Below are 27,986 nucleotides of genomic sequence, written 5' to 3'. Positions count from 1 at the left end.
AACTCTGTGAGGAAGTTGTGTAATTTAATTAGGTCTCATTTGTCAGTGTTTGCTTTTGTTGCAATTGCTTTTGACATCATCATTACATCTTTTCCCATTCCTATGTCCAGGATGGTATCGCCTAGGTTATCCTCCAGGGTTTTTAAAGTTTTGCTTTGACATTTTAAGTCTTTCATTCATCTTGAGTTGATTTTTGTATATGGTGTAAGGTTTTATTCTTCTGTATATGGTTAGCCAGTTATCCCAGCACCTTTTATGGAATAGGGAGTCCTTTCCTCATTGCTTGCTTTTGTCAGCTTTGTCGAAGATCAGAAGGTTATAGGTGTGTGGCATTATTTCTGGGCTTTCCATTCTGTTTCATTGGTCTATGTGACTGTTTTTGTACCAGTACTGTGTTGTTTTGGTTACTGTAGCACTATGGTATAGTTTGAAGTCAGCTAACATGATGCCTCCACTAGCTGTATTTCTTTGCTCAACTCCCATTCACTCCATCTCTCATTAAATATAGTCTCTGTGTTCCAAAGTGAGGAGGAACAACTGTGAGATTAAGATTTGGTAAAAGAGAAAATGAGCAGGGCAAATAGAGACAATAAATCTGTGATGATGAAAAAATGAGAAAGAAAGGCCAGTAACTGAAATTGAATAGTAATGGGGCAGAAACGATGTGTTGTTGATTTTCAGGATAATAAAAATTTAAGCATGTTTGTAGTATAAGGGAAGATCCAATAGAAAGACATAATATATGAGAGCAAAGTCTTACAAGATAGGATACATGAGCAAAAAAAATGGAAGGATTGACTTTGGAAGTGGGAAAGAGAAAATTGAGATAATACAAGGAGGTTTTGAGGTGGAGAGTAGTAAGTTTGAGAAAGTTTATCCACCAAGGATAAATTTATCCCTGAGAAGTAGGTAACTCTGTTTTCAGGTTGTTTAGGACTCTGCACGGTAAAGGGGGTTGGGAGAAAGGAGAACTGGTGTCATTGAGGAAATGAGAGTGAAAAGTATTTGGAATAGGAGCTCTTTTGTTTTAAAGATTCGTTTAAAATCAGGAGAAGTGTTAGAGAATAATATCGTGGACTCAGCAGTAGCCAATTAAATTATTCGCAATGGAAATAATCAGTTATCTGACTTTCTCCCGTTATTTTCTGCAAAATGATTTTATTTTGAACCACACACATACAGCCACATAGAAAATCAAAAGCGAAAGGATTTTTCTTTGCGTTATCTTTGATTAGCATCTCCAGGTTGTATTTGATTATATTCTGAAACAACTAGGATTCTAGTCTGAAGTATCTTCTTCCAACTATATTCATATTTGCAAGTCATTCATCTGGTTACCGCCAGTATGTCAAATGTGAATTTCATGTATTTTTTTTTTTTTACAATCTCTCTAACTTAACCAATTTAATTCAGATTTTTATTTCAGTCTTTTAGCTGTTGGCTGTTTTTCCCAAAATGTCAGGATCTGCTCCATAATTTGGGGGACTCAGGGAAGAAAGAAAATACTGGGTCCCATACTCAAAAATTAAGTATTGTAAGATGGCAACAGCAGAGCATTAAACCAAGCATGGGCTCTCCTAAGCATGAGTTACTGCATATCTGCACAGGTTGCATGGCTTTGAAGCCAATTTCGGGTGTCATCTTATACATTTGGTTATTTGTACACCTGAAATGCTTTTGATAAGGTTTGGGAGTTAACAATTTAGGCTCACTTTTATAGATTATCATTACTTGAAAATATTTCATTGAGGATAATTAATTAACAATAAATGCTTTAATATTTAGAAAGGTGAAATTTTTATCTTATTCTTAGTGTGTTAATAATGGATATAGCTTCTAGGTTTACATCTTTCCATACTTTGAATTCAGGGCTTTCTTTCCTTAAGTAGTAAAAAGGATATTGGATATCTTGAATCTTGACTTCTCCTAGGTTGAATGCTCTGCAAAAAACCTTTGTCTTTATATAAAAATTGCACTGCAAGCAGACTATTATGGCAGACCTCTGTGTTCAAGGTGACTGCAATTTTCAGCTGAGTAGTGGACTATGCAACTTGTTCTCATAATAATATTAATTGAATAAATGGTCAAGAGTGATTACATTTTGAGGGGAAGAAACTCACTTGTGTAATATTTACACATAGATAATAAACTCAATAGCCCAGACCTCTTTAATGTAAGAAAAATAGACATGAATGTATATGCTGTTTTCTTTGTAAATTAGAAATTTTTCCTTCTCTATTTCACGTATCTTCTTTTGTTATTTGAGAAAGGGATTTTTCTTATCCTACCATCAATTGTGTGAGTTACCTTGATTCTTGTTTTTAATAATATTTTAAAATACATCTTGTATTTTGAATGTAGTTACCCTCTATTTTATAGCTACAGGAACTGAAAGAGTACATAGCCTTCACAAAAGGGTCTGTGGTGAATGTGTTTAATTCTCATTTTAATCACCATGAATCATGGATTTTTTCTTTGTAAGTAGTAATTCCATTATTTTTAGATATAATTTACCCTACTTCAATCAATAATGTTTCCTTGGACAGTCATATTTACTTTTCCAAAATATTATATAAAACAGTAGTTAAATGTTTTTGTTCGTCTGTATGCCTATTATAGAATATTAGCATTTTTGGGGTCCAGACACAAAGGGACACACAAACACATATATATACTTTCATGTATTTATATATACATGTATATAAGCACATATGCATACATATAATCATGTACTGCATTTCAATATATGATTAATATTTAAGTATTAAATATTCACTCTAGACAAATTATGTTTGCTCTTGGAGGGCATTAATATCTTTGTGAATGAGTGTTAACATATCCATTTAATGGTATCTTGTCTTCAAATATCTCATAATTTGATAGTTGAGTTATTTCTTCTAAAGTTGGAATAGCTTTTCTACAGGGGCCTACCAAAAAAAAAAAAAGGAATAATAAAGTTGGAATAACAAAAGAGGTAGTTAATACATAAAGGAAAAACATTAAGGCCTAAAAACTAATCAGTTGTAAAAGCTCAATCAGTAGTATGGATTCGTAAAGTAGCATTTTGGTGATAAATTTTTGGATTGAAGTTTCTCTTTTAAGTTTAACAATGTACCTTTTCGGAAAAATTCCTCAAGTTTATATCTTTATGTTAATGAAACTTGTCAATAACTTTTACTTATCTATGATGATTGACAACTAATACTTAATTTCTATAACACACAATACTGTTCTGAGGGTACATATTCATCTCTCTCTTTCATCTTACGTTTTACCACTCTCAACTTTTTAAAACCGTTTTCTTTGCAAGCTACTTCATAGATTCTTGAGATTGAATAATCAAATCTGTTATTTAATATTCAGGCCAAATTTCTGAAAATGTTTATTTTTTAAAAGAAAGATAAATGGAAAAGGGAATGTTAAACAACATTTCTTTGCAGTGTATTCTAGTGTCCCTAGATGGAATGAGGAACAAAAATAATTTCCAAGTTCATTATGCTGTCTTTTAAATCATAAAATGCATATATTCATTAGTAATTTTTCATTGAAAGTATCAAAGAAAATTGGAGAATTTCCTTACTGTTTCTACCTCACTATGTTTCGTATATTCTGTCCAGCATTAATACCAATTTCATAGCACTCTACTGTTTGCTCTATTTTGCTGTAAGCCCAACTGATTGCCTTTTCTTACATGTTATTTTTTGTTGTTGTTATTTAAGGCATCTTTTCTTTCTAACTTCAGTCTTCATAGACCTTCTCAATTTCAGCTCATCACCAAAATTACACAGATAGAAGAGTATAGGGACTTTGGTGTACACATACCCACTTTTGACTCCCTCTGATTTTCTAATTTAGTAGATTTTGATTGAGGCTGAGAACTGTATTTGGAAAAGTTCATTCTGATGATTATTCAGGTTTGTGAACCCCAGTCTAGATAGACCTTTATCAGCACATGTATAAGGTCCACTTTGCTAAGGTGCATTATGTGTCAGGTTCATTCCCACTGTGGACCAGTAATTTATTCTTGCCCATCCACTGCTCATGACAGATAGATGATCTCTGTATTCCAGAAATGAAGCTCATTTCCAATTCCTCAACAACTAAACCAAGCAGAGGAAAAAGTGGTTTCCCTTCACAGCCATAGTTCCCTGCTGAAGTAGAATGAACGCTTTCTAGGAAACTGCAGCAAATTTTTGATGACATGGAAAGGGCATCACTAGGATCCTCATTATATATTACCTCTCTCCCTCACCCGAACCACGATGTTGACGGAACAGATATTTCCTGTGGGGTAGATGCTAAGCAGTCCTGCATGGCTGTAGGCATTGTCCACATCTTAATCTTCAGCTATATCTGATGTATGACAAGTTTAACAATCCTACAAGTTAAAGCGTCACACCCGAAACCTGTTTCTTCTTCTCCCATGCCAAATAATTCCAGCACGATGGGTTTCATCTATAGACGATGAGAAGATGCCTTTGTGGGGTGAGGACATAGAGAAGAGAGGATGTTTGGAACCAGTTTATTTCTATTTCAGCAAGCTTAATGTATTGTAAGAACATTTTGTGGCAGATGACCCTAGTCTGTAACAAGGAATCGAGTGTAATGCATCATTCTGCCAGTGTTTATCTGTTCCCTATGCTCATATAAACACACGAGTCATCTTTCTGCACTCCCAACCTACTCGTAAAGCACTATACAGAATGTTTCGAAAGCAGAAGGAAAAGCAGCTGTTCCGTACACCGTGTTCCTGCTGTTCAAGGTGCACATCCCATCCAAATGAATCATATCAGAGCCAAAGATCCTGGTAGGAGTTCTTTTATACAAAACTGCAGTCTTGTCTATCCTAACAACTTGGAGGACAAAATATTAGAGAACCTTGTAATAACCTTAGGACAAAATAGTGTAGATACTGACTGAGCTAGACCTGAGGACTTTTTCAATGAATTGTGGATAAGTAAGATGACAGGAAGCCATAAGCATACTGTGCCTTGCACATCAACTTCTCCAGAGCCATGACAATCATCTGGAGTATTTGTGATAAATAAATATTGTTAATCTTCATGTAATTGGGTAGGATGAAAAAGAACCAGTCGTCCCAGACATCCCAGGAGAGAGGAGCATTTTTCCAGTTGCTCAGATACAATTTCAAGTTCGAACCAATATGAATTACAGTTGACCACAGAGGCCGGCAAAATCCATGGCACTGTAGTTCAAGAGAACCTGAACACTGGCCTTAGAGTATTATGAGCCTACATCACAGTAGAAGGAATCCAGCAGAGATCTCTAATGCACATCAGAAAAGCACCATTTCTAGTTATCAAGGCTATATTTCACACTGCTTGACTGAAGATTGGAAACTATTTTATTCATAGGCAACCTGTGTGGCCATCCTTACCTGGTCTATAAAAGGAAGTGTGATGAATTTGCTTCCCACACATCATATTAAGTCCAGAAAGCCAGAGATGCTGTGTTGAGTTTCTTTCCTGAGAGTCTGAATTCCTAAGTAGAGGGACTAACGAGTTCCAAAGTTCTTTCACTCTGAGATCCTTGTCCCACTACTGTACTGACTGGATATCACTGACCTTATTTAAGAGGACTATCAACTGGCTAGTTCATCTACATTGTAAGGACTAGTTTGCTCACAACCACCAACCTATCTGTAATTGGCCTCAGTATGCTCTCTCTCACTTGGGTACTTCTGTATTTGGCTAATTAACCTATACCACCTGGCTTAGAAGCACCAGCTACATTTTTTCTAATTTTGACTTCTCATCTTTTCCCTGCCTATAATTTGCATTAGTAGAGTCACTGCATTCGTGGCTCCCTGAGACAATAAGAGGAGCAATTGTCAGAAATCAACTAATTTGTTCAGTGCCTGTATTTTGTTTGTTTGTTCCTGACCATCATGTATTGCTTTATGTTACAACTTGATTTTATCCCCAGATTTGGACTTTTGTCTCATGTATAGACTTTATATTTTGCTTGAACATGTGGTCTCAATCCTGACCAAGTCATCCCTAGAATCTGATTCTGTCTCACTATTCCATATCAGTAGACAGCGACTTAAATATTTTAATTATTTCCTGTATCAATAAATTATTCACTGCCTAAAGTTTAGACTTTAATAATATGAACACATGTGCAGTCAAAGAGGACCTCGCCATTGGGCCGGAAAAATTTCACTGACTTAGGGTGGCTCCTGAAGAAGTTACCTTGAGAAAGCTTGGATATGATGAATCCTGTAGACTTATTTTATGTTTACTGAATAATGCTTCTTTCACTTTCTTTTTGAAGCTTAAATAAAGCATCAGTTTGCTCCTGTCAGGGCAGAAGACCAATTTCACTTGTCTACCCATGAGGATAAATGGATGCAGCAAGAATCCAGAAATGTCTTAGATATATTACTCTATAGCTCATTGACCATTCTATCAATGCTTTACTTGAAAGTGATGGCTATCTGATGTCAAGTTCCATTGATAAAATGATTCCCAAACGTTACTTTCAAGTATGCTTCCTTCAGAGGTCACAGAAGAACTTCAGTGACCTGCTAAAACCTAAAACAGGTGAAGTTCCAATTAACCATGACACCAACAGTTTTCACATTTATATTCTTTCCTGATAAAGAAAATTATAGGAGCTCCATGCTCATGGCTTTTGAGTTTTCTCCCAGGTGTGTTCAAACCTAGTGACATGAACAAAACATAAATCTAGAAGCCTTTCGTGAATAATGTAACCTTCTTTATTTTATATTTATTTTATATATGCAGACATGTACGCATCTTTGTAATTATTTACCGCCTATATCCCTATTAAATACATTAACAAATATGCCACAGGAAAAACCGCTGTACCAAAGCCCCTCACAAGAGTTATATTTAAAGTGGGTTAAAGCAACATGGTTTTAATTTACTTAGTCTTTCTTGTCCAAGGAACACAGTGTGAGACCTCCTTTCTTTAGGAAAAAATAGGACAAACTAATTTGAAAACAAAGAAAGCAACAAAGTGAATCTTGTGATGAGCTATGAGCATTGGTAAATTATTCCTTCTGTTGTAAATTATCATCTTCTCCCTCTGCTTTTCTCTTAATCTCCATTTCATTCCCTTTTCAAAATCCTAACTATATTCTTTTTGGAAAACATTTCATTAAGCTGGTATAAGCATATCTAGACATCTGGAAATTTTTGTATAACTTTTAAAGGATCTATTACTTAACACCATATGAAATTATGGAAAATAAAGTGTTCCTATCTAATCAATCTCAAAGAGTTTCAAGTGTACAATACAATGTGTGCTTCAAGTGTCAGCTTCTTTTTTTTTTTTTTTTTTTTTTTGAGACAGAGTCTCACTCTGTCACCCAGGCTGGAGTGCAATGGCATGATCTCGGCTCACTGCCAGCTCTACCTCCCGGGTTCACGCCATTCTCCTGCCTCAGCCTCCTGGGTAGCTGGGACTACAGGCGCCTGCCACCATGCCAGGCTAATTTTTTGTATTTTTAGTAGAAACAGGGTTTCACCGTGTCAGCCAGGATGGTTTCGATCTCCTGAAGTGTCAACTTCTTTAAGGCTGTCATCTTGCCGGTTCTAAACAACTAAAAATTGTAAGAACCAATTTCTGAGACAAATAGAACATTCTTAGTGGTCCTTAAATAATTCCTGATACTTTTATGGCATGCTTCTTTAAAGACCTTAGAATTATGCTTCAGGAATTTAAATTGGTTGTTCAGCAAAGTTACCAATCAGTAGGCAAGTTGTTGCATTTGACAGGAGCAATAGTTTTCACGTGGATTATTTATATTCATGTATGTTGGTAGACGGATATAAAACATGCAACTTGCAGTTGCATGAGACAAAAGCATCAACATATCTATCTTAGCTTTTCAATCATGTGATACTACTATAATGCTCCATTTTTCACAGATATTTCTTAAGTTCTTTATCTCTTCAGACCTCCCGTAAACCGTTTTCTGTCTTCTGCTGGACCACATTCTAGATGATCTGGATGTCTATCATTTTCCTTTGCCTTTGCTTTATTTGAGTAAATGCTGAATTCATGGACTGTGTTAGTAGTTTGCTGCATAGTTTCAGCCAGATAGATCAGAAACATGAAATGCTTTTACATCATCCAGGTAGATGGCGTCATGAATAGATCCCTTTGCTTTCTGGCCTCTGAGGTAATAAAGACTTCAATCTAATTGGGTTCAGCTTAAAATCTCAATGTCATATTTAATTTAATATTCTTCCTTGTTTCCAGCTCAAGCTTAAGCCATGGTCTAAAAGACTTTCTCTGGAAGGGAAGTGTGGTTAGATTCCATCTTACGCCTCCACTGCCTCTTTTTTTTTTTTTTTTTTTTTTTTAACTGCACTTCAGTTATATTATTCTCCAATGTCCTGGAAAGTAGGAGTTAAGGAAAATAGGCAAATGTCTCCTGTTAACTAGCTATTTGTAGCTTTGAGTTTATGATTTGTCTGTGTGTGTGTGTGTAACAGAGATACAAAGTTCGGGTTTATTTGGGGTACAAGTATGGGATCTTTAAGAAGTCTTGCAGAAGCTCTTTTGTTTTCCCCATCTTTAAGAAGGAAAATATGCTCTATAAAAACATCTTCAAGCCTCTTGATCCTGAGGTACTCTTGCTCCATAAAGAGTGTTCCTGGTAGATAGCTCAAACATGGCTGTCTTCTTCCACGTTCACTTGACCTATTGAGAAACGTTTGCCACACCAAGCACTGGGGAGTACAGGCTGCCCCCTTTCTTCACTGTATCATTTCTAATTCATTTTTTACCTATCAAGTAGGCATATAATTTCTGAAGCAGACATCTTCAGAAGCAGAGTTGGTAATTAGGTGGCATCCCCATCTACTCTGGACTCCCAGACCCTGTGATCAGTGGTCTTGGAGCTCCACTTACTTGCTTGGGACAAAAAGGTTGAAGTACCATCTTCTTTTCCCCCTTACGGAATAAACAGAGGGAGCCATCCCTACTCTCCCGCTGGGCCATGAATTCAGAAGACCGATTCTTTCTAAAACCTTCAGAGAGTTTTAGTATAAGTGGGTATGGTGGAGCAACAAAGGCAGGACCAGTTTTCCCAGCTCTTTTGTAAGCCCTTTGCTATGTCCTGCTATTTCCATCTCTTAGAATGAGAGAGACTTATTACTTGTTATTTTCAGTTCAAGACTATACCCAAAATTCTAAGACAACAGATAGAATTCCATGCATTCATAACCATAGCGACAGTTTCACACTTGCTCTTAAGTTAAATAGAAGAGTTAGGTCAGGAGGAAATAGTTTATCAAAAATGATATACACCCACCAGTATTCTTAGTACTTGGCACTTGAACAAATTGCAACCTGTTAGTAGGTAAAAAGGAAACACTAAAAGGAAATAGTTGGACCACTGAACTATTGCTTGATCCACTGAAGCAAGTGTTGCTTGGTCCACTGAAGCAAGTGTTCCTTGGTCCACTGAAGTTGAGACTCTGGGAAAGAAAACTTGACTGGTAAACTCTGTGAAGTGAAGCGTGGTTGTCAAATGGAGATTAATGTCCTCTCATGGGTCTCCACTGTAGTTTCTGAAGGGCAGGTTGAGTAGGATTTGGTTTTAGCACATCTCTTGCAGGACTCCTATCCCAAGACACTTTCTATAAAATAAAACATATTCCATATTGCTCTACTTTCTGCAAGGTACGGACAGTCAGGTTGGGGCCAATTAATGCACTACCCTAAGCAGAAACTTCAAGACTTTGTCGTTGCTTTGTTTTATTTGAATTGGAATTTGGGATTTAGTTTTCTTTAGTTCATTTACTACTAAAATCACTCATAAAAATGAGGGCTTTATTTTGACATTGGCAAAAATCCTTCTTTACTCAGAAGAAAAAATTTAAAACTGCTGGAAATTGAAATGGTTTACATGTCTACATCACAATGATGAATACAATGATGAGTATTTAAACACACACAAAAAAGTGTCTTGTTACGAGATGATTGTAAACAGTGCACCCACATTCTTAATCCATTTGCAAGCATGAGCTTACCCATCACCTCATAAATGCAGTAAAATTGCTTTTTGTATTGAGTTTAATAAGTATAGTATAGGATACATAGCTCCTTTAATGAATGTGTTTTTTGTAAAATATTATTAAATGATTTTTTTTCTAATTTGGCTTTTTAAAGCATGCATTCATATGTTAAATACATTTTTTGGTTTCAATATTCGGTTTTTTATTTCACATGCAGAGTTTTCTCTTCCAGAGTTTCTTAGACATGCTACACTTTGATTTATGTGTTTGTAATATTGTGGCACAAAGGTTAGTACATTATTTTTACAATGGAAATGTGAGGAACTGTCAATTCATTGTAGAGATGACTTTCCATTGCCAGCAAAACTCATTAAACTCTTAAAACTTTTTCTTAAACTTATTTTATATTTCATAGTACTTTAAAGATATAAAATAATTAATTTGTGTTAATTTTTACTTAGTTTTAATTTTCATTGAAAACTGGGTTAAAATATATTATGTGTTTTTCTTGGTAACCATTACTAGGATTGTTTTCTATTTTTATATTTTTGTCATTGATCGCCAGTTATTAAAAGATGTCTTTCTAACTTTCCTTATATTTGCTGTTTCTGTCTAGCTGTATAGATCCTCTTACTGCTAAGTGGATTAGCTAAAGACATGAAATAACATTTTAAAACAACAGCTGAACAGTATTCTGGAACAACAACAAAAAATCAGATTATGGTTCAAGACGTTCTACAAACTTCATTCAATGAGACAGCACAGGTCAAGCGGGCAGAAAGTCATAGAAAATTCATAAGCCTGACATTCCATCAGGGTGCGCCTAATAAGATGTTTAGAAATAGAAGGCAGCTTATGCCATGACTAGTTGAAAGAATTCTGCAAGCTTGCATTGACATCACGTCTTTTCACTGACTGAGATAATCAAGGAATCTGTGTAAATCAGCCTCTCTTATTGACTGTCAGGCCAGGAAAAGAGCCAATCCACCCGAAGTCAACTCTACCATCATTTCTTAAGCCACACTGTTCCTTTCAGCTCATAGAATCTCATGAATAGAAAAAGTTAGGTTTCTAAAAAGAATTTTGAGGCTAGATATGTGGTTTAATGTTATTCTATCTTACATCCTATACAATTAAAATCTATAGATGTGCCTTGTAGAGTACACTGTTTTTGCCTTTAGCCAGAGGAAGGACCAAATTTAATACCTGACTAGGCAATTACTACACGCTGTGATTGGAAGTTTTCTCCAACCACCTGTCACAATGCTGAAATTTTATCATTAGAGATCCATTTCTTTGGAAGAGCTGTTGGTAGGCTGCAGCCAGTCTCCTCTGCAATAGAGGCTCTCTGATTATAGCCCTGAACACTGTTATCTGAAATAGTAAATTACCTGATGTAAATTTTAGTTGAAATTTTGACTGAGAACAAAAGGAAGCTATGTTTGAATTGGAATTTAGGGCAAAGCCTCGGTCACCAATCTTGGATACAGTATTTTAATAGAAATAGACTAAAATTTTCTCCAAATAATGTCCCACCCCCATTCTGACACTTTTAATACAAAAACAGATGGATTTATTCTCCAAAAGATACATCTCTGAGCAGTGGTGACCTTTGTTTTCAATTTCTTCTGTAAATCCATTTTTGTCTTTGACTATTTAAAGTTTTCTGTTTTTCTCATTAAAATTTCTCCTTATACTTTTCACCCAGTCATAAACAAAGCTATTGGGCTTCATTCTAGGAACTGGTATTGAGCAATGAACAGGACAGCCATAATCCCTGAACTCATTAGAGTTGATAGTCTAAAGTAAATGCAGACCACTAATGGCAGATTAAATATGTTATGGCACATACAAAGTGCAAGAAAGAACATAATGTCATGTGAGGGAATGCATAAATAGCTTAATTTAGCCATCCCATAACATATTCATATATTAAAACATCATGTTACGTGCTCTAACTTGATAGAATTTTTACTTGTCAAATCAAAAAAACACGGAATTCAAAGAACATGCAAGAATTACCTCCCTGAACTTAGAAGGTGCCAGAGGTAGCCACTTGGAAGAGATGTCCACTAGATTCAGAAGATAAATGTAAATTAGCCAATAAAAGGAAGTCAGAATTGAGATTATGCCAGTAAAAGGGAACAACATGTTTAAGGCCAAGAATCAAGAGGGCCACAGTGTAGGTTGGGAAATGAAAAATAAAATTTCTGTATAGCTAGAGCAGGGAGTAAAAGACACCAGCAGGACTTATATTATGAAGGGACTTTTTAGCCACATTAAGGATAAAGCTTTTGGCCGCGCGCAATGTCTCACGCCTGTAATCCCAGCACTTAGGGAGGCCGAGGTGGGTGGATCATCTTAGGTCAGGAGTTTGAGACCAGCCTGGGCAAATTGGTGAAACCCTGTCTCTACTAAAAATACAAAAATTAGCCAGGCATGGTGGCAGGTACCTGTAATCCCAGCTACTTGAGAGGCTGAGGCAGGAGAATCACTTGAACCAGGGAGGCAGAGGTTGCAGTGAGCAGAGATTGTGCCACTGCACTCCAGTCTGGGTGACAGAGAGAGACTCCGCCTCCATCTCAAAAAAAAAAAAAAAAAAAAGAATAGAGCTTTTATTTGAAGGACAGTAAAGAATCACTAGAGAATTTTAGACAGGAAGCCACAATTTCATTATTGAGAGAACACAATGCAGCTGCTTTACAGGTGGGATGTGGCAGAGTAAAATGCCAGTGAAGAAACTGGTAGCATATTTGAAGTAAGATATAGTAATGATTTTAACTAGAGTAAAGACAATGGAGAGAGAGAGAGAGAAAAGAATGGAATCAAGAACTATTTAGAAGGTATAATAAATAATTAGTGATTGATTAGATGCAACATGATGAAGGACATGATAGAGGAAGTAGACATATCTAGAATTACATCTAATAAAGGGAATCATTATTTGTTTTTCGCTGAAACAGGAAAAAATACAGAGAAAGAGGAAAAGCAAGTTGGGGAGTTGAGAAGTAGGTGAGAAGAGGATATGCAAGGAGTTCATGTGTGGGAGTGTTAGCTTTTGGTGGTTGTAGAATATTCATGAGGAGATGTCCAATAGGGTGAGATAACATGAAGGTATGGAGATCAAGGGGAAATCTGGACTTGAGAAATGGAGAGTTGAGAGTTGTCAGAATGTGAAGAGGAATTGAAGTTAAGGTATTGGTAGAATGAGAAGAAAGGAAAGCCCAGGATAAAATCTTAATGGAGTCAAAGTTTATGGTACAGGGAGAAGTACTGGGAAAGCCTTCCCTCTTCCTGCAGCATCACTAAACTTCCTGTAGCATCACTAAACTTCCTGTTCTTTTCCCTTAGTCTAGATGCCTTTAACTGTATTTTTACTTGGACAAAGCTGTGTTATAGGCTGGCTTCACTGAAGAATAATGACATCACTAATACTTTTAAAGCTTAAAAACCAACATATATAGTATTTATGTAATATCTAATATTCTATATATAATATAAAAACCAAGATCATCTTAAAACCTCAGTCATGCTCTGTGGGAAAGAAAGTTATATTGTACCTGATAATCATGCCTACACATTGTATATTAAGGAAATGTATTTTAAATGACACATAACTTGATGAATTCCCAATAAATTGCCTGCCCTATTTCTTACTTTTATAACTACTCTGTTAAAAGTGAACAGATCCTTGAAGGGAGACTTTCCAATCTGTGCAGCATGCTATTCATACTTGAAAATTATTGAATTATCCTAATCATACTTACAGTAACAATCGAGATTAATTGCAGCTATATTAGGATTACTTATTATTTTTTCTACTTCAGCAGTAACACAAATCCAATTGTACAAACAATTTCTGTAATCCAAATTGTGAACGAAAGTAGGGAGGAAAAAGATCATGCAAAGCTGGTTGAAATAGTATTCAAAATAAATCTTTAACCAGACTGTTATCTAAAATTCTGTTTTTGACAAGGAGCTGATTCTGAACAGATTGTACATGTGTCTCACTGGTGGAAGCAGATTATCTGTCTTGAATTGGATTGTGATGACGATGACCCTATTCTAAGCAAACCAAGTCTCTTGAACTATATAATGAGATCAGGGGGAACATTCGACCTGAGAAAGACAGATTGCAATGACTGAGATTATTTTGCTAATATTTTTTCCAGCCTATTTCCTTAATGTACGTGATATTATGATTGATTTTCATGCAGAGATCCCTGATCCTATAGTTTTGCTTGCTATTTATTTTTCTCCTTCACATTTTTTTTCTATCAACAGAGCTGAATGAGTGCCAGGAAGCTGCGAAATCTGTCTTACAAAAAGGTGATTGTGGAAGAGTCTAGAATCTTCATTTATTGTTCAGCAGGATTACAGAAAAGCTATCAAGAGTAAACATTTAACTGATACACTCTTATTCCTTCTCTTTAGGCTGTAAGGAGGCAAAAGTTGCTTGAACAGAGCATCCAGTCTGCCCAGGAGACTGAAAAATCCTTACACTTGATCCAGGAGTCCCTCACATTCATTGACAAGCAGTTGGCAGCTTATATTGCAGACAAGGTGGACGCAGCTCAAATGCCTCAGGAAGCCCAGGCAAGTACATCTGGGAATCAGCTTCCATTCTTTTGTTTTTATTACTTCAACAAAATGTTGCAGTGTTTCTAACTTTAAATTTATTCAACTAGTTTTCCATGGGGTTGTTTTGATTCACTGATTTGACTATTTGGACCTAGGTAGGAAGAAAAGGGGGTCTAGATCATTAGTCTAAGATTTATTTTTTTAAGGATGTAATGGAGGAATTTGAAATAAAGACATTTCAAAGACAGGAGCAATACGTTCTGGTGTTTCTGACTTCAAACTATACTAAAAGCTAGAGTAAAACCATAGGATAGTAAATGGTAAAGAAAATGTTTTTTGGCCGGGTGTGGTGGCTCACACCTGTAATCCCAGCCCTTTGGGATGCTGAGGCCCACGAATCACAATGTCAGGAGTTCAAGACCAGCCTGGCCAACATGGTGAAACCCTGTCTCTACTAAAAATACAAAAATTAGCCAGGTTTGTTGGCACACGCCTGTAATCCCAGCTACTCGGGAGGCTGAGGCAGGAGAATCACTTGAACACGGGAGGCGGAGGTTGCAGTGAGCCCAGATTGCACCACTGTACTCCAGCCTGGAACGGAGCGAGACTCTATCTTATAAAAAGAAAAAAAATATTTTCTATGGCATTGTTGGAAAGCAGTCTCAAACATTTTATTATAAACTCATCGTTGAGTTTAGTCACATGGTCTATATTGTTTTATAAAAATGTGTTAGTTACAAGCAGTGAGTAACACAAAATTATCGATATAAATTTACACCTCAAGTATTAATGATCATGCTCAATATCGCTACATGCACTCACTCCCACGCTTCATTCAAATGAAAATATAAAATGTGTTTACCTGTTTTTCTAGAATGAGAATTAAAATAGTGTTGAAAATAAATCTGAGTTGACTTTTAAATGAGTAAATTTTAGGCCATAACTAAATTTACATTCACTGTAAGAAGTATTTTTAAAATGCTGTTCTCATTTTTTAATTAACATTTAAACATATGTGAAGTTAACATAGGTATTATTTATTCAAAAGTCTTTAGTGTTGTGTGATCGCAATTAATAGATCTGCTTTTCAAATCTTATATACATGTTGTGAACCCAATCACCAAGTCCATGCTATGATGAGAGGAGCACTAGAAGGTTAGCTGCAAATCTCAAAGCCTTCTCCCTGCCAGTTGGTGAAGATGTCTGAAGTTTTTCACTTTAAAATGAATTTGGGGGTGATATATTAGATTTGTAGATCATGGTTACAATGCAATTACAGTTAATGAATCACCGTTAATAGGTGTTCTGGGCATCAGTATACACAATAGCATGAGTTAGTTTACCATATTGTCTAACTTTGACCAAGAATGTCCCTGATAATATGTGGCAGAGTATAGGTAGTTTTGATAGGCTTAAAAAGTCCAGGAAATATTATTTCCTTATGGAGTGCATACAATTGCAATAGTGGATGAAGAAAGAGAATTTTGGGGAGAATCCTGATAATAAAATCCTCATCATAGTTTTTCACTGGGCAGCAAGTGTAAATATTGTAGTAGAAGTGAGGGATAATAGTAAACATACTTGAGGATTCGATTTTTATTTTGTCTTGATATATAATGATTGTACATATTTTAGAGGGTAAGTGTGATATGTTTATACAAACCTACTCCAGTATATATATTTTTCAAACTTACACAAGCCAGATTCTCTAGTATTAACTATTCCTAAGTCCGTCCCAGTTTGAGTCATAATGAAAAAGGTTTTTTGATATAAAATATTTATACGTATTTATGGATACAACATTTATGTAATATTTTCTTACATGTATAGAATGTGTAATGATCAAGTCAGGTTATTTTGTGTGTCTACCACAGCAGGGTTTAGTAAAATGCATGATAGGAATGAGTAATTGTTTCTGAATTGAGAAATTCGGATAGAACTACATGAGTATAAATGAAATACAGAGTAGAACTGCTTTCATTTAAACTAATGACATGAGTTTTGAAGGAATGTTTGATTAAAAATGCTTGTGACGTTCTGAATGGAATTAAGGAAAAATTTGAGCAGTATGAATACTAGACATTAATATTACAAGTTTGTACTTTAAAATGCATAAAGAACTACTTTGTGACAGACTTGCAGAATGAAATTATGAGTAGCAAATTTGATAGGCAAAGCTATTATACTATTGTCTTTCAAGGAAAATTGGAGCTTTTAGGTCGAATCGTCTTTAGTTGAACAGGTTGTGATAAGGGGCACTGTGTGTTTTTTCTTATTTAGAAATGGATTCAGGATTTTATAAACATTACTTGTTTTTAATAGCAAAATATTTTGTTTGGTTTTTCTAAAAAAATACTACAGTAAAAATGTTATTAACTACATCAGTAGAAAAGTACTAGCAAACAGCAGAACAGAGATAAATTATGAAATTTCAGATCTACTTCAAGAAAGAGATTTTGGGCATTCAGCTCAAATCTATTTTCCGTGCATTTCAGGTCACACCTGCATTATCAACATAGTTCTTGACATCGAGTCTCCCCAATGGTAATACATAATATTGGAGAATACAAGCCATCTGAAAGCTCTTAAAACATTCTTCTGCTCCAGGGTTTTATTTTAATATGGCAGTAAGTGAATTGTTTTCTAGAACAGAGTTCTCAGGTACTCAGATTTGCTTCAAGGATTATATTTCCTAAAAAGCAGCTCGAAATTCCCATGAAATAAAATAGTCAAAAGTTAGATAGTGAAATAACATAAGCACAGTGTGTAAGATGAAGGATCCACTAAGAATGCCACCAAAATGACATTTTAAATATAGAGATGGGATGGATAGATGGATGGATGGATGGATGGATTGATGGATAGATAGATAGATAGATAGATAGATAGATAGATAGATAGATAGATAGATAGATGAAAGAAAGAAAAGAAAGGAATAGAATAGGGGCTAACTTTAATGCATTGTATTAACAAAAATGTGTTTCTATAAATTTGCACTTAAAAAGGTTATTGCTAATTAAAATATTAGTGCTCTATAATTTCTTTTCTCATAAATGGTATATTTAGCTTAATTCATCACTGAGAAGCAGGAAAAAATGTATGAAGTTACCATATTAAGTCCTCTTTGAAATACATGCTCAGATTTTCTGTCATATACTGGTCACGCAGATTTGTGGGTGTCTGTCTCCACCGTGTGGTGCACTGAGAGTTTTGCTAGTTAATTTGAATCTGTTAGAGCATTATTTTTTCTGCATTTTAAGATCGTTTGAGATCCTCAGACATAAAAGCTATTGCACGAAGGAAATGCATACTATATGTATAACTTTCTGACAACCATACTCTTGTTATATATAAATGTAGATGTAGATCAGGATGCTTCTTTACATTCACATTTGCATTTATTACTATAGGAAAGAAAAGAGCTGCTCACTTCCTTAGTGAGTTCATTGATCAGTTATTTCTCTGGGCCCTCAGATTCTGAATTGGATTTAAAATTATTTTGCTTATTTTAGTGACATGAGCTTACCTACAGAAGCAAAGCTTAAACTTTTAGAAAATAAAGCTGCCTGCTGCAAGGATGTAACAGCATGTGTTGGCCCAGGAGTATTTTATTTCAAGAGATAACACTTAGCCAATTCACAGTCTTTTTTTTTTTAATACTTTTAAGTTTTAGGGTACCTGTGCACAACGTGCATGTTAGTTACATATGTATACATGTGCCGTGTTGTTGTGCTACACCCATTAACTCGTCATTTAACATTAGGTATATCTCCTAATGCTATCCCTCCCCCTTCCCCCCACCCCACAACAGTCCCCGGTGTGTGATGTTCCCCTTCCTGTGTCCATGTGTTCTCATTGTTTTGGTACCAGTACCATGCTGTTTTGGTTACTGTAGCCTTGTAGTATACAGAAAAAGAGAATTTTAGACCAATATCCCTGATGAACATCGATGCAAAAATCCTCAATAAAATACTGGCAAACCGAATCCAGCAGCACATCAAAAAGCTTATGCACCATGACCAAGTGGGCTTCATCCCTGGGATGCAAGGCTGGTTCAATATATGCAAATCAATAAACGTAATCCAGCATATAAACAGAACCAAAGACACAAACCACATGATTATCTCAATAGATGCAGAAAAGGCCTTTGACAATATTCAGCTACCCCTCATGCTAAAAACTCTCAATAAATTAGGTATTGATGGGACGAATCTCAAAATAATAAGAGCTATCTATGACGAACCCACAGCCAATATCATACTGAATGGGCAAAAACTGGAAGCATTCCCTTTGAAAACTGGCACAAGACAGGGATGCCCTCTCTCACCACTCCTATTCAACATACTGTTGGAAGTTCTGGCCAGGGCAATCAGGCAGGAGAAGGAAATAAAGGGTATTCAATTAGGAAAAGAGGGAGTCAAATTGTCCCTGTTTGCAGATGACATGATTGTATATCTAGAAAACCCCATCATCTCAGCCCAAAATCTCCTTAAGCTGATAAGCAACTTCAGCAAAGTCTCAGGATGCAAAATCAATGTGCAAAAATCACAAGCATTCTTATACACCAATAACAGACAAACAGAGAGCCAAATCATGAGTGAACTCCCATTCACAATTGCTTCAAAGAGAATAAAATACCTAGGAATCCAACTTACAAGGGATGTGAAGGACCTCTTCAAGGAGAACTACAAACCACTGCTCAAGGAAATAAAAGAGGATACAAACAAATGGAAGAACATTCCATGCTCATGGGTAGGAAGAATCAATATCATGAAAAAGGCCCTACTGCCCAAGGTAATTTATAGATTCAATGCCATCCCCATCAAGCTACCAATGACTTTCTTCACAGAATTGGAAAAAAATTCTTTAAAGTTCATATGGAACCAAAAAAGAGCCCGCATCGCCAAGTCAATCCTAAGCCAAAAGAACAAAGCTGGAGTCATCACGCTACCTGACTTCAAACTATACTACAAGGCTACAGTAACCAAAACAGCATGGTACTGGTACCACAGTCTTAAATTAAATTATATGACCACAACATCAAACTACCCAGTGTCAGCTCATTTAATGAGAGATTTTATTAAAGTACAAAATTAAGAAAAGATTTATTAAAACAGAATAAAGCAAATGGGGAAAACTCTTCTAGATATGGAAATATATCTTAGAAAACAGAAACTAGAATTATTTCCAAAGTACTATGATTAAAAATGTAACAACCTGTGCGTGTTCCTTGGAAATAATTAAAAAATTAAATCACGAAATTGTATAACTGCAAAGAAACACATGGAACAAATTTAGTCATTTACTGTTCAATTTTTCAGAACTATGTATTGAAGCACAGAGTTTAGTTTTGGCACCTAAAATCCTATAGCAACAGTCTAAGTAACCATACTGAACCCCAGAGCAGTCAAATCAAATCTTTAGGTGGATTCGGTCTTCAGAATTTTCGGAAACTTTTACTCATTCTAATGTGTAGCTAATTGGAGAATGGCTTTGGATGGTTCCCTACTAGTAATGACTAAATAGTTCCAGAGTATTTTTCATACGACATTTTCTATCACTCTTTCATAAAGATGCTCTTCTATGACTGTGTCAACGTTTCAATGGGAGGGAGTAAGAGTGGCAGTCAAACTACTGGTGAGATTCTCTCCTATTTTGATTTTTTCCTCTAATGGAAAACGGGTGATGGAAGAAAATATAGCTGAGAGCTATCGCACAAATTGTAATGTAGACAAATAGAATGTTCAATATAGATGTTTGAGGCTGAACTCAGCTTGGCTTTCTTCAATTCATTTTTTTCTAACCCCATTTGTTAACATGTCAATTAACTTGCATATGGCTCTTAATCATTTTAGGGGACAGTGACAACTATGTTTAAATAGCTACTTAAATGTCTTGTAATTTTTAAAATTACAAAGATACTTTCACATACACGATTTTTTCCTTTTCTACTAATTTTAGTTTTGAATCTTTGATATGTAAGAACAACCCAACATGGGCACCTGTTGAAAGTCACCATGTCCTTAAGTGTTGATGCACATTTTGTAGGGGAAAACATGGCCCTGTTGCTTAAATTACTGCAAGCAAGAGCAGAGTTGCTTAGCAGTGGCTCCACTAGCTTTGCTATTCTATTTGTTTTTTCCCAAAGAATTCTGATCTCATTTTTTGTAACCTCGTGTCCCACATAGTAGATTTATGAGCAGGAATAGAGGAAGGAAACAAATTACCTTCAAAGAAGAGTGCCTCATAATTAAATATTGAAAAATACTGCCGTTGTTTGCTCACCAAGCTAGGACGTCAGGTGTTCCAGAGTCCACTACAGACCAGACTTCTTCCTTCCGTCTCTTTTTCCCTCCCATTAACAATGTGAGTACAATTTAGAAAAGAGGGGATTTTTAAACCAAAGAAAGCTATTAATTTAAACTAATTACATTAAATGCACATTAAAAAGAATTCATAATTGCAATCTTCCCGTGTTTATTAAAGAAGCTAAATCTTATAACTCACATTAAATATAATTGGTCATCTTTAAATGTAAACATTCCAAGCTATCAAAATCAATGGCTTAAAAATAAAGATATAACTGCAGATTTTGGTCTATCAGATTGAGCTTTTGATTTCATTAAGGAATAAAACAGACTCTTATAGTGTAAATAGGCATATTTGATTGCCAAACGACTTGGAAGAGTGTAACTTTACAGTCTGCTTTATTGATTTATGAGTTAGACAGCAGAAACCTGCAAAGGGGAATTTATGTAGTAATTGGATAATTTAGTCAAAGAAGAAAAAAATGGAGAACTAATCCAGAGATTTGGGTTCAAATATTAAAACCTATCTAGCCATAGATGTAGACTTTTTATTTTCTTTTTACACAGCCCAGTAGATGGTAAACCTAGTGCATTTAATTTTGAATCTGTTCTATCATTGAAAGGCCACCCCTATGTGTTGCTATACAGAACTTATTACTCTCCATTTAAGAATAACTTGTTAGTTTCATATGTTTAATAGTGTGGGAAACAGTCATAAACACAAGTTGTAGGAAATGTAAAATACTAGAAACTTGCCACACGTCACTGACTGTACTTGGAAAACCTGTACAGTATTATGTCCTCACTGGCTATATGATAAAGATACAGATTTCTTTCATATTATTTTGATGTGTAAATTTTAAGACTGCAATTAAACTATAGTATGCTTTGGTAAAAATCTATCTACAAATTCTACATATAAGGATGAAATTATTAAAATTAATGACAAAAACTGCAATTACTTTTGCACCAGTCTAATAACATCACGCTACAGCCACAGTGAACACTATTGCAACACTCTGAATATTTTGAAGTGATCCAAATTTATCCTATTATTTCCCAATTTTGTCTTATGCAAATGAATATTTACTTCAAAGATAGCACACAGAAAATTTATCGATCTAAAATGCACAGCCAGATAACAGCATAACATATTATGTTTTATTTTTCTTTCAGCGTTTATCGTGATTGTTAAATCTTTTATTTGCTTTTTAAAATTTTCCCCATCTATTCCCATTCTCTACCCACTAAAGTTCAGCTGTAAGACGGTGGGCCACCCAGCAGATTTCTAACAAATAGCTGGCAAATTTATTGAATTCCTCTGAGGTTTAGTCACTAAGTATGTGTCAGACAAATGTGATAGGCAGTGTAAAATTTAAAATGTGAATAAGCCTAACGTGGTCCTTGCCATCTTGCCACTCATTAGATAGCACCAAAGAAAGATAAAATTTAGAAATTGCTGGCCACTCACGTTTACCATAATAGTGAAGAACCATTTTTCCAATGGAACTTAATAGTATCATAAAGACATCTTCTCATAATGCCTTATGATTGCCCAACTTTGAAGCTCTGAAAACCTTTCCAAAATACTTTAAATAGTATAAAATGGAACTCCTCACATGAAAAGGAAAGACTGATGGAAAATATATATTTTAGCCTCTTTATGTATTACCTAGTTTTTAAGGATTATTCCATGTGAATATCTAATATTTTGAAAGCGTTCACGTTATTTGGTAATTACAGCAGCCTAATGAGGTATAAAAGTTGTGTTTAAGGGAATATTTGAAAACACTAGATGAATGTTTGAGGCATGGGTTGAGAACAGGATGTGAATGAAAATGGACACAAAGGTTTCGGGGTTAATAAAAAATGTCCTAAAGTTGGATTGTGGTGATATATACATGACTCTATAAATTTCCTGTAGTTCATTGACTATATGTTTAAAATGAAAATTTTATGGTATGTAAATTGTATCTCAAAGTTGTTTATAAAACCCTGTTGAATAGAGAATATATCAACTACTATTATATATTTAAAAAGATAATTTAAGGTTACCATCAACTTTTTCACTCCATTATTTTGATGCATAGCAAAGGGTGAAATGTGATGAATGTTGTTAAATAACCTGGAATTAACTTAAATGGTAGATATTTATTGATGGCGTACTGATGTCCGCAAGAGCTTACATAGTAATATCATAATGTTCCCATTGTTTACATTCTATTCCATTTAATGAATTTTAATGCTAAAGCATTTTTACTGATGCTGATATTTTAACTCAGATCTGCTTTCTCCACTTTAATAATTAGCCCTTTGTTAAGTGAAAATTAACCTACAAGTACAATCTCCCAATTATTTCTAGGCAGCATTCCAAAATGTTCCCTAGAGTTTGATTTACTCATTTATCTATTTTGAAAAGTAACCATAATTACTTGAAAATACGTTATTTCTATTTTCAATGTTTGTAGGCACGTAGCAGATGTATAAACGTTACATGAGATATTTTGATACAGGCATGCAATGCGTAGCAATCAAATCAGGGGAAATGGGGTATCTATCACCTTAAGCATCTATCCTTTGTGATATAAAAAATTCAGTTGTACTCTTTTAGTTTATTTTAAAATGTAGAATCAAATTACTTTTTTATTATGGTCATCCTGTTGTAGCAAATACTAGGTCTTGCTCATTATTTCTAAATTTTGTACCCATTAACCATTCCCACTTCCTCCCCAACCCCTGACTACCCTTCCCAGCCTCTAGTAAGGATCCTTCTACTCTCTATCTCCATAGTTCAGTTATCTTAATTTTTAGCTCCCACAAATAACTGAGAACATGGGATGTTTGTCTTTCTGTGACTGGCTTATTTCACTTAACGTAATAACGTACAATTCCATCCATGTTATTGCAAATGACAGGACGTCATTCTTTTTATGGCTGAATAGTACTGTATTGTGTATAGGTACCATATTTTCTTTTTTTTTTATTATACTTTAAGTTTTAGGGTACATGTGCACATTGTGCAGGTTAGTCACATATGTATACATGTGCCATGCTGGTGCGCTGCACCCACTAACTCGTCATCTAGCATTAGGTATATCTCCCAATGCTATCCCTTCCCCCTCCGCCCACCCCACAACAGTCCCCAGAGTGTGATATTCCCCTTCCTGTGTCCATTTGATCTCATTGTTCAATTCCCACTTATGAGTGAGAATATGCGGTGTTTGGTTTTTTATTCTTGCGATAGTTTACTGAGAATAATGATTTCCAATTTCATCCATGTCCCTACAAAGGACATGAACTCATCATTTTTTATGGCTGCGTAGTATTCCATGGTGTATATGTGCCACATTTTCTTAATCCAGTCTATCATTGTTGGACATTTGGGTTGGTTCCAAGTCTTTGCTATTGTGAATAATGCCGCAATAAACATACGTGTGCATGTGTCTTTATAGCAGCATGATTTATAGTCCTTTGGGTATATACCCAGTAATGGGATGGCTGTGTCAAATGGTATTTCTAGTTCTAGATCCCTGAGGAATCGCCACACTGACTTCCACAATGGTTGAACCAGTTTACAGTCCCACCAACAGTGTAAAAGTGTTCCTGTTTCTCCACATCCTCTCCAGCACCTGTTGTTTCCTGACTTTTTAATGATTGCCATTCTAACTGGTGTGAGATGGTATTTCATTGTGGTTTTGATTTGCATTTCTCTGATGGCCAGTGATGATGAGCATTTTTTCATGTGTTTTTTGGTTGCAGGGGTACAAGGAGGAACTGGTACCATTCCTTCTGAAACTATTCCAATCAATAGTTTGGAATAGAAAAAGAGGGAATCCTCCCTAACTCATTTTATGAGGCCAGCATCATTCCGATACCAAAGCCGGGCAGAGACACAACCAAAAAAGAGAATTTTAGACCAATATCCTTGATGAACATTGATGAAAAAATCCTCAATAAAATACTTGCAAAACGAATCCAGCAGCACATCAAAAAGCTTATCCACCATGATCAAGTGGGCTTCATCCTTGGGATGCAAGTCTGGTTCAATATATGCAAATCAATAAATGTAATCCAGCATATAAACAGAGCCAAAGACAAAAACCACAGGATTATCTACATAGATGCAGAAAAAGCCTTTGACAAAATTCAACAACGCTTCATGCTAAACATTCTCAATAAATTAGGTATTGATGGGACGTATTTCAAAATAATAAGAGCTATCTATGACAAACCCACAGCCAATATCATACTGAACGGGCAAAAACTGGAAGCATTCCCTTTGAAAACTGGCACAAGACAGGGATGCCCTCTCTCACCACTCCTATTCAACATAGTGTTGGAAGTTCTGGCCAGGGCAATCAGGCAGGAGAAGGAAATAAAGGGTATTCAATCAGGAAAAGAGGAAGTCAAATTGTCCCTGTTTGCAGACGACATGATTGTATATCTAGAAAACCATATTTTCTTTATCCATTCGTTTTTTAATGGACATTTAGGTTGCTTCCAAATCTTGACTTTTGTGAACAGTGCCGCAATAAAACACGGGAGTACAGATATTTCTTCAATGTACTGATTTTCTTTCTTTTGGGTATATACACAGCAGTGGGATTGCTGGATTGTATGGTAGCTCTGTTTACAGTTTTTTGAGGAATCTCAAAACTTGTTTTCCATAGTGGTTGTACTAGTTTACATTCCTACCAGCAGTGTATGAGGGTTCCCTTTTCTCCATATCCTCGCCAACATTTGTTATTGCTTGTTTTATAAATAAAACCATTTGAGTTGAAGTGAGATTATATCTCACTGTGGTTTTGATTTACATTTCTGTTATGATCAGTGATATTGAGACCCTTTTCATATACCCGTTGGTCATTTATCTTCTTTCAAAAAAAAGTCTATTCAGATATTTTGCCCATTTTTAATCAGATTATTAGTTTTTTCCTATAGAGTTGTTTGAGCTCTTTATATATTCTAGTTATTGATCCCTTGTCAGATGGGTAGTTTGGAAATATTTTCTCCCATTCCATGGGTTGTCTCTTCACTTTGTGGGTTGTATGCTTTGTTGTGAAGAAGATTTTTAACTTGGTGTGTTACTATTTGTCCATTTTTGCTTTGGTTGCCTGTGCTTGTGTGGTATGGTTCAAGAATTTCTTGCCTAGACCAATGTTCTGGAGGTTTCTCCCAAAGTTTTCTTGTGGTAGTTTCATAATTTGAGGTCTTAGATTTAAGTATTTAATCCATTTTGATTTGATTTCTGTATACGGTTCAAGATAGAGGTCTGGTTTTATTCTGCATTTCGATATCCAATTTTCCCAGCACCATTTATTGAAGGACTCCTTTCCCCGAAGTGTGTTCTTGGCACTTTGTCAAAAATTAGGTCCCTGTAGATGTATGGATTTATCTCTGCGTTCTCTATTCTGTTCTATTGGTCTGTGTGTTTGCACTTAAGCCAGTACCATGCTGTTTGGGTTACTATAGCTGTGTAGTATAATTTAAAGTTAGGTAAAGTGATTCCTCCAGTTTCATTCTTTTTTGCTTAGGATATATTTGGCTATTCTGGGTCTTCTGCAGTTCCATATAAATTTTAAGATTGTTTTTTCTATTTCTGTGAAGAATGTCATTGTTAGAAAACACATTATTATAATGAACTCTTCTATTATCGTTGTCATTATTATGACTAAGCGTAACATCGTTTCTCAGGTATATTACAAGTAATAATTTTACACCATGTCCAATTTTTTATTTTTAAACGGTTCTGTGGTCAAGATTACGCAGAAAAATTTATATGCTTTACTTCTCTGCTGGAGATTTTTGACCCACTTTTTTTTATTTTCAAAAATAAAAGTTTAACCTAAATTTGATAAGAAGCCACAGACACTTTTTCCTCCAGAAATATGTTGATATACCACAAAACTCATATGTCAAGGAACAATGTAGGGGAGACACTGAAACAGACTGTTTCCTTTGGCCTATTGCATATTTCTGATAAAAGTCAAAACTTCTTTAGCTGACAAAATTTAATTTAAAGGTAATATTTTTCTAAGTAACTCAACTTGGGGGGGGGTTAAAAAAAGAGTTGTAAAAAGCTGTGTGAATTTCTTCTTTTTTTACTTGTTGAATTATTATAAAGTATAACCTGAAACTTTTCAACATTTTTTTTCTATGAAAATAATTACATTTCTTGCATTTTCCTATCTTTGGAAAGTACATATCATCCCAAATCTTTTGGTATATTTTGTTTCTTTCGTTTTCTAAGTACGTGTGATATGTGGCCATTTCCCTTTCTTGAAAATAACAATTTCCAAATTACTGTCTCTTTCAAAATTACTAATCAAACAGTGGTACGTTCCTCCATCAATCAGTAGTCTCAACATGAAGTATTTTAATATCTTTTACTAAAATATTTTCTTATTTTCTCTAAATTTTTCCTTTCTTTGACACCACAGAAACTCCAATAATTATTTGATATCAGTTTCTTCATTCTGTTAAATACTTTAGCCTGCTGCAGTATAATTTTGCTGGCCATTTTCTGTTACTATAGATATGAGAATGGTTTGATGAGGTAAAGCATGATTTTAAAAACAGCCCTGCTCTCTGCTCAGTTAACTGTAAAGTCCTGTATTTAAAATGTGATTAATGTTTGAATGATTTTTTGGTTCTATAATTTTGCCCTTTACCATATTCAATGGAAAAATGGTTAATTTGATTTCACTTGTTTTATTTTCCTACTTTGAATATATAGTGCTGTGAACATAATTACTGCATGCTCAAATGCCTTTTTTATAATGGAATGTTGAGATAAGCTCCAATGTCTTTTTTAATATAATGGAAAGATGATATAATTTGCTTTATATTACTTGACTTTGATGAAGAAAATCTAGTGATTCTGAAAGGTACTGGATTGAGAACACCTCATAGAGCATATGTGAGTGTTCACATCAGTATCCGTGATTTGCTATGTCCTCTCACTTTGTTTCCGTTAGAGTTTACTGATTTTATACGAAGCCAGGCTGATAATTTCAGAAGAATAGTTGTTTGTGGTTGGTTTATTTGTTTTCTTCAAATGCTTACTATCCATATCCCACTA

The 27,986-nt window shown here is 35.2% G+C and overlaps 1 protein-coding gene across 14 annotated transcripts in view; it reads left to right on the top strand.

Moving 5' to 3' along the window:
- DMD (dystrophin) overlaps positions 1–27,986 on the top strand; it is a 2,616,526-nt gene that overhangs the window by 1,310,084 nt on the left and 1,278,456 nt on the right. For all 14 annotated transcript variants that reach the window (XM_063804906.1, XM_063804905.1, XM_063804907.1 and 11 more), the window contains one exon: positions 14,451–14,612. In XM_063804906.1, the coding sequence (XP_063660976.1) occupies positions 14,451–14,612 (162 nt within the window). The remainder of the gene's footprint in view (positions 1–14,450; positions 14,613–27,986) is intronic.

The sequence above is a fragment of the Pan troglodytes genome, chromosome X (assembly GCF_028858775.2).
Source record: "Pan troglodytes isolate AG18354 chromosome X, NHGRI_mPanTro3-v2.0_pri, whole genome shotgun sequence".
NCBI lineage: Eukaryota > Metazoa > Chordata > Mammalia > Primates > Hominidae > Pan > Pan troglodytes.
This window is presented reverse-complemented; position numbering and strand designations above follow the sequence as displayed.